At 46.7% G+C, this 6,422-nt stretch overlaps 2 protein-coding genes across 5 annotated transcripts in view; both read left to right on the forward strand.

The window, feature by feature from the left end:
* The window catches only part of Cct6a (chaperonin containing TCP1, subunit 6A (zeta 1)), a 12,976-nt gene extending 9,042 nt beyond the window's left edge, over positions 1 to 3,934 (forward strand). Inside the window, exons 12-14 of the mRNA XM_005396698.2 lie at positions 757 to 859; positions 3,258 to 3,330; positions 3,553 to 3,934. Coding sequence (XP_005396755.1) covers positions 757 to 859; positions 3,258 to 3,330; positions 3,553 to 3,625 — 249 coding nt within the window. The 3' untranslated portion in view covers positions 3,626 to 3,934. The remainder of the gene's footprint in view (positions 1 to 756; positions 860 to 3,257; positions 3,331 to 3,552) is intronic.
* Positions 3,935 to 5,474: 1,540 nt separating this feature from the next.
* Sumf2 (sulfatase modifying factor 2) overlaps positions 5,475 to 6,422 on the forward strand; it is a 13,382-nt gene continuing 12,434 nt past the window's right edge. For all 4 annotated transcript variants that reach the window (XM_013520547.1, XM_013520548.1, XM_013520549.1 and 1 more), the window contains exon 1: positions 5,475 to 5,606. In XM_013520547.1, coding sequence (XP_013376001.1) covers positions 5,519 to 5,606 — 88 coding nt within the window. In that variant the 5' untranslated portion in view covers positions 5,475 to 5,518. The remainder of the gene's footprint in view (positions 5,607 to 6,422) is intronic.

Below are 6,422 nucleotides of genomic sequence, written 5' to 3' on the forward strand. Positions count from 1 at the left end.
TTTTTTTTGATATAGGAACTCACTATACAGTTCAGGCTGGCCTTGAGCTCACTTTGTAGCCCAGGCTGGCCTCAAACTCAAAATGATCCTTCTGCCTCAGCCTCCCAAGTGCTGGGGTTACAGGCATGTGCCACCACACATGGCTGCATATCATCTTAAAAAATATTTTTTTTTTTTTTTGGGAAATTTGAATGTCTGAAGTTTCAGATCAGAGAAATATTTTAAGAATTTTTTTGATACAGGGTTTATATTGGAGTAAAAGCTTGATTTCTGTTGTTTTTAGTTAAGCTGACAAACAGCATCATTTTCTTTTAAACTCATTGAAGGGTGTAGTTTGAACAGTGTGTTGCTAGGTTTGTGGTGGGTTAGAGGCCGCTTGTTAGTGAGCGTCTTGACTCTGCTTTGAGGGAAGAGGGAACATAAGTAATGGCTGTCTGCACTGATTCTGGTTTTTTGTTTTGTTTTTTTGTTTTTTGGTACCGGAAATTGAATTCAGGACCTTGCACTTGCCAGGCAGGCGCTTATGCCACTGAGCTATATCCCCGGCTGATTGTGGTTTTTAAAAATTAATAGGAAGGGGCTGGGGATTTCGCTCAGCGGCACAGCGCCTGCCTGGCAAGTGCGAGGTCATGAGTTCGATTCCTGGTACCGGAACCCCCCCCAAAAAAAATTAATTGGAAATACTATTCATTTATTGTAGACTTCCCCTCAATTCTTGGTTCCTGTATTTTCAAGAATTAAACTTGTTTATTTTAGGTCCTTGCTCAGAACTCTGGCTTTGACCTTCAGGAAACACTAGTTAAAATTCAAGCAGAACATTCTGAGTCGGGCCAGCTTGTGGGTGTGGACTTGAACACAGGTAAGAGAACAGAGTCAGCCGTCTGTGTAGGGAGAGCGAGGTGAGCGGGTGAGGTGGGCCTGGGACGTTGGGGAGCGAGGACAGGAATCCTGGGTATTGTCTTGCAGTTAGATGGTAGCACTTCGAGGGAATTCTGGATTCTAAGTTGGGATAAGTAGAGTATAAGAATGGAATGGATAGACAATAGAATTAGGGCATGGAGTAGAAATTGGATCATTTCATGGAGTGCAGATTTGTTAGAGGTGTTGCTCTGTGATTCCTGTTGGGTTTGCCTTCACAAAATTTTTTCCATTCTGTTGTAGGAATTTATTTGTTTATTTAAAGAACAGAATATATTTATTGGGGGAAAGAAAGCTTCTGTGTGAGAGCGGGACAGAAGGGGACCCAAAGTGCTTGCCCAGGGAGCCTGTCTTTTCCAGGGATTTTTTTTTTGGTTTTTCTCTGGTACCGGGAACTGAACTCACGACCTTGTGCATGCCAGTTTTTTTTTTTTTTTTTTTGGTTTTTCTCTGGTACCGGGAACTGAACTCACGACCTTGTGCATGCCAGGCAGGCACTTTTGCCGCTGAGCTAAATCCCCAGCCCCTTCCAGGGATTTTTGTAGAGCAGAATCATGAAGTGAGGTGGTCAAGGTGGAAAACATGGGAACTCACTAGGTGGGCATGAAGTAGGACAAAACTGTGGTCAGCCAGTGAGATTGCAGGTGTAATTGTTCAGGTAACGTGGATTAAATCGGGTCGGATGGGGAAGCGAGTCACTCAGCAGGCGGGCAGGAATACAGAACAGGGGCCTTTTCTTTGGGGTTGGGTTATCACCTGTTCCTGGCTTTTTCAAGGTGATTCCTACCTATTCAGAATATCAGTCCCTGATACCCATCCCCAGGGAAGTATGTGGGCGCATTTGTTTTATCTTCTGTCTTGAGGTCTGGCCCACAGCCGGAGTAGTTGCAGGGCAGGTATCTGAGGTCTTTCATACCAGCTCCTCCAAGGGGCTAGCCCTGTGTGACTGCCTGCGATGTCTGTGCGGACTCAGGTGTCTGCAAACATTCCCCCTCTGCAGAAGGAACCCGGGCTGTCAGGCGGGAGTAACGGGCATGACCGCTCCGGCTTCCTCAGGCTGAAAAGGATCGTAGTTGTTGATTGGCAGGCAGAGGTACTCTCCAGAGGGTCTTGACAGACACCAGGCATTTTATCTTGGTTAAGCATATAGCTTTAAGTCTCCATCTGATGAACTCAGTGGAAGACCTCCAGATGATATAGGGGAAAGAAACTCCCAGCTTGGAAGCTATCTGGGATGAGTTCATGTTCCTTAAAATTGAGGAACGCATTTTACAACAATGGAGGTTAAAAGCAGAATGTATTTATTGGGGGAAAGAAAGCTTCTGTCCAAGAGAGGGACACAGGGGGCCCAAGTAGGGTGCCCTGGAATTTATTTAAATAACCTGTAGTTGATTAAAAGGGAATTCATGTTAAAAACAAGATACTTGAGGAAAGATGTGGAAAATAGAATCTTCACACACAATAACAATGCCTCTAAAACTGATTACAGCAAAAAAAAACCAAAAACCTAAGTTTTGTTGTAGTTGTTTTATTGTTTTTGAGACAGGGATCTCCAGTTCAGGCTGGCCTTGAACTCACAATGGTCCTCCTGCCTCAGCCTCCCAAGTGCTGGGATACAGGAATGCACCACCATGTGTGGCTACCTAAATTTTCAAACTGAGAGAGTTTTTTGTTTTGTTTTGTTTCCTCTTGAGACAACATCTCACTGTATAGTTCAGACTGTGCGTGAACTCACTATGTAGCCCAGGCTAGGCTGCTTCCTCCTGCTTCAGGCACCTGAGAGCTGGGATTACAGGAATGCACCACCACGTCCAGCTTTCTTTCAGTACTGAGGATGAAGCCTAGGAAATACTAAGCTACATCCCTAGTCCTTTTTTATTCTGTAAGTTTTTATTTTAAGACAGGGTCTCACTAAGTTGTGTTGATTCTTCTCGAACTTGAGGTCCTCCTTCCTCAGCCTTGAAGCAATCACTCATCAAAGATATTTTGGACAGGAAGTAAAAAGTTGGAGTCATAGTTAATAGTGGTTGAAATGAGTAATATTGTTGGGCAAGGCAGCAGAAGACAATGTTCTTTTATATTTTAAAGATCTTAATTGGTTGTGTTTTCTGTTCTGGAATTGGCAACCCTTCATTGGTAAAATGCAGTAAGCAGCCAGGCGTGGCGGTGCACACCTATAATCCCGGCACTTGAGAGGCAGAGGCGGGAGGATTGCCTCGAGTTCCAGGCCAGTCTCTGCACTAAAAAAAAGACCCTCTCTCAAAAATACCAAAAGTCTTCCCTGTTCATTCAGACGGTGTCCATCCCGTGGCCTACTCTGTGATTTTGTTACCTTGCAGGTGAGCCCATGGTAGCAGCAGAAGCAGGTGTGTGGGATAACTATTGTGTGAAGAAACAGTTGCTTCACTCCTGGTAAGTGTGGGCACATGAAAGCTGAAGCAGCTTTTAGGGAAGCATCTGTTCTTCCTTTCGTATGTCCCTGTCTCCTCACCCCCAGAGGAAGGTAAACAGACTAACGTAGCCTGTGGAGAGCGAGCAGGGGCGTGAGCTGGATTGCTGTGGGAGTCCGTGGGACACGCAGCCTGCGCTGGGTTGGAGTTGGCAGCTGAGCCTTGTGTCTGTTCTCGCTTTCAGCACTGTGATTGCCAGCAACATCCTCCTGGTCGACGAGATCATGCGGGCCGGAATGTCCTCTCTGAGAGGCTGAGCGGAGCTTCCCGCGTACCGTCTGAGTCCTGAAGGCTACAGAGTGATCCTGAGGAATAGAGTTGTGGAATCTTTGTTCAAGCTTCCAGTGATTTTCAGAGGAATTTTCTTTTCCACATGAAAAAGAGGAGAGAACACTTGGCAACTATTAAAATTATGTTGTGGAATTCTAATTACAGTATTTCCTAGTTGCACTGAGTGTACACACATAGAGCAGGTCCTTTGTAATTACCCAGAAAACATGGCTTTGCTTTAGCTTCATTAACATAAAAGTTAATAACTTGTTTATTAAATATTCCTTGAAAAACAATTTGAATGGTCTCATAATTCCCTGTGGGTATGTTTTCAGTTCAGCAGCAGTTTCCTGTTAAACGTTTACTCATTGTTGGGGATACAGCTCAATGGCACCAGTGCCTGCGTGGCAAGCGCAAGGTCTGAGTTTGATTCCCAATACCCCCCCCAAAAAAATTTGTATATTACATATTATGTTAATATAAAACGCAATTTAAAAACTTGGATGCATTTGTCACCCTAATTTCTTTCTTTTTTTTGAGACAGGGTCTTGATATGGAGTTCAGACTGGCCTTGAGCTTGCTTTGTAGCCAAGGCTGGCCTCGAACTCGCAACGATCCTCTTGCCTCAGCCTCGAGAGTGCTGGGATTACAGGTGTGCGCCAACACACCCGGCCCTAATATTTCTAATTAAAACACTTAGACCTCTCATGTTTTTGAAATACCTTTGCTGAAATGCTCCCTCAGAAAAGTTATATTGTCTGAAAAAAAGAAGAGGCCAGGCATCATGGTGTATGCCTGTAATCCAACACTTGGGAGGCTGAGGCAGGAGGGTTTCCATGAGTTTGAGGCCAGCCTGGGCTACCTAAGAGTTCAGGGTGAACCTGTACTGAGACCTTGCCTAGGAACACCGGAAGTTACACTGTGGTGGCAAGGGAGACAGTGAACTAAGAAAGAAATGGAGAAAGTTAAAAAAAACTGCAAGTATAAAGTGGCAAAAATAAAGGTAGAAGCCAGGTGTGGCAACTGCATCATCACAAGTTTGAGCAAATACTAAGACCCTCTCAATACAAAGAAAGATAGCTGAAGACTAAGGATGGGTTATTAGGTGAAATAAAAATTTTTTAGAGTGACTTAGTTTCAAGCTTAACTTTTTATTGGTACCAGGAATCGAACTCACAACCTTGTGCTTGCCAGGCAGGCGCCTGTGTGATGCTGAGCTATATCCCTGGCCCAAGCTTATGAACTTAATGCTTTTTGTAAAATACCAAACTCAATACTGGCACCATTTTTTCAAATTAGTGTTTACTCCTAGTTTCCATGGAGTTATTTTCATGCAGCTAATAGCTGCAGTCCTTGAACATAAAATTTTGTGACGTTTTGTATTTTGAGGGCTTAGTATACTGCAGTGAGTGCAATGAGTGATTGAAACGTTTCTGTGGCCTTGCAGAATAATGCGCTAAATAAAACAGTCCGGATGTGAAAGGGGCTGAAGTAAGTCCCGAGCTGTGAGAGTAGTGAGGGGGATGCTGGGAGAGCAGGGACCCTCCACGCTGGTTTTCCTTGATTCCCGGCAGGCTCTGGGGTCGCACGGTGTTAATTTATTTTTTTCTTGGTCTATAGAGACGGTCTCGCTATGCAGTTCAGGGTGGCCTTGAGCTCACTTTGTAGCGCAGGCTGATCTCGAACTCGCCACGATCCTCCTGCTTCAGCCTCCCCAGTGCTGGGCGTGCTGGGATTACACGCATGCGCCACCATGCCCGGCTGAAGGTGGTAATTTCCAAACTCCGAGCTGCGCACGCGCAGGGGGTGTGGCTGCCAGTGTAGTGCGTGCGGGCGCATGCGCAGCAGGCCTCACGAGCTCCGCCTTCAAGTCGCTCGGCATGGGTGACTCGCCGTCCCTGTCGCTGCCGTCGCTGCCGTCGGTGCTGTCGGTGCTGTGGTTCCTGTCCCGCCCGTGGCTCCAGCTAGGTCAGTGCGCTGGCCGCCGCCCGCCGGCGCCACCTGTCCCGATTGCACCGGGAAGGGGCGGGCACCCCTCCCGGGACGAGCTCGCCAGGGAGGGCGGGCGGCGCGGGGCCCTGCTGTCGCCGAGGCTCTGTGTCCCCGGCGCTTTGCTGCTTCTCACTTCTCTGGGACCTGTGAACATGAGAGAAAAATGCAGACCTGTCGCCCGGCCCGAAACGTTGCAGTTTGTGACCACTTGCTGTCTGGAGGGGACCCCTTGCTCCTGGAACCGGAAGCGAATCTCAGCCTAGCACCAGTTTATTTGAAGAAATTCAGCTTAGGACCCAGGAGGTCGCGGAAGGAATCGCAATACCAGTTCCCCTTGAGCATTGGCAGTACTCACTCCAGTATGATAACCAGTTTCTCACATGCAGCTCTTCAGTTTTAACCCCAGTACTTGAGATTGAACCCAGGGCCTTTGCAGCTACACCCCCTGTCCTTTTTTTGGTATTATTATTTTTAAATTTTGAAGCGATATCACTGAATCACTGAATTACCTAGGCTGGCTGAGCCTGAATTTCAGATCCTCCTGCCTCTGCCTCTCAGAGTGCTGGGATTAGTCATGCACCATCACTGCAAGTTTATCTCAAAAATACTTTTAATTATAATTTGCTCGTTGAGCTGGGAGTGGTGGCGCACACTGGTAATCCCAGCACTCGGGAGGCTGAGGCAGGAGGATCGTGTGTGGCGAGTCCGAGGCCAGCTTGGGCTACAAAGTGAGCTCAAGGCCAGCCTGAACTACCCAGTTGAGACCCTGTCTCAAAAAAAAAAAAAAAAAAA

This window comes from Chinchilla lanigera, unplaced genomic scaffold (genome assembly GCF_000276665.1).
Source record: "Chinchilla lanigera isolate Chin_1 unplaced genomic scaffold, ChiLan1.0 scaffold00055, whole genome shotgun sequence".
In the NCBI taxonomy this organism is placed as follows: Eukaryota; Metazoa; Chordata; class Mammalia; order Rodentia; family Chinchillidae; genus Chinchilla; species Chinchilla lanigera.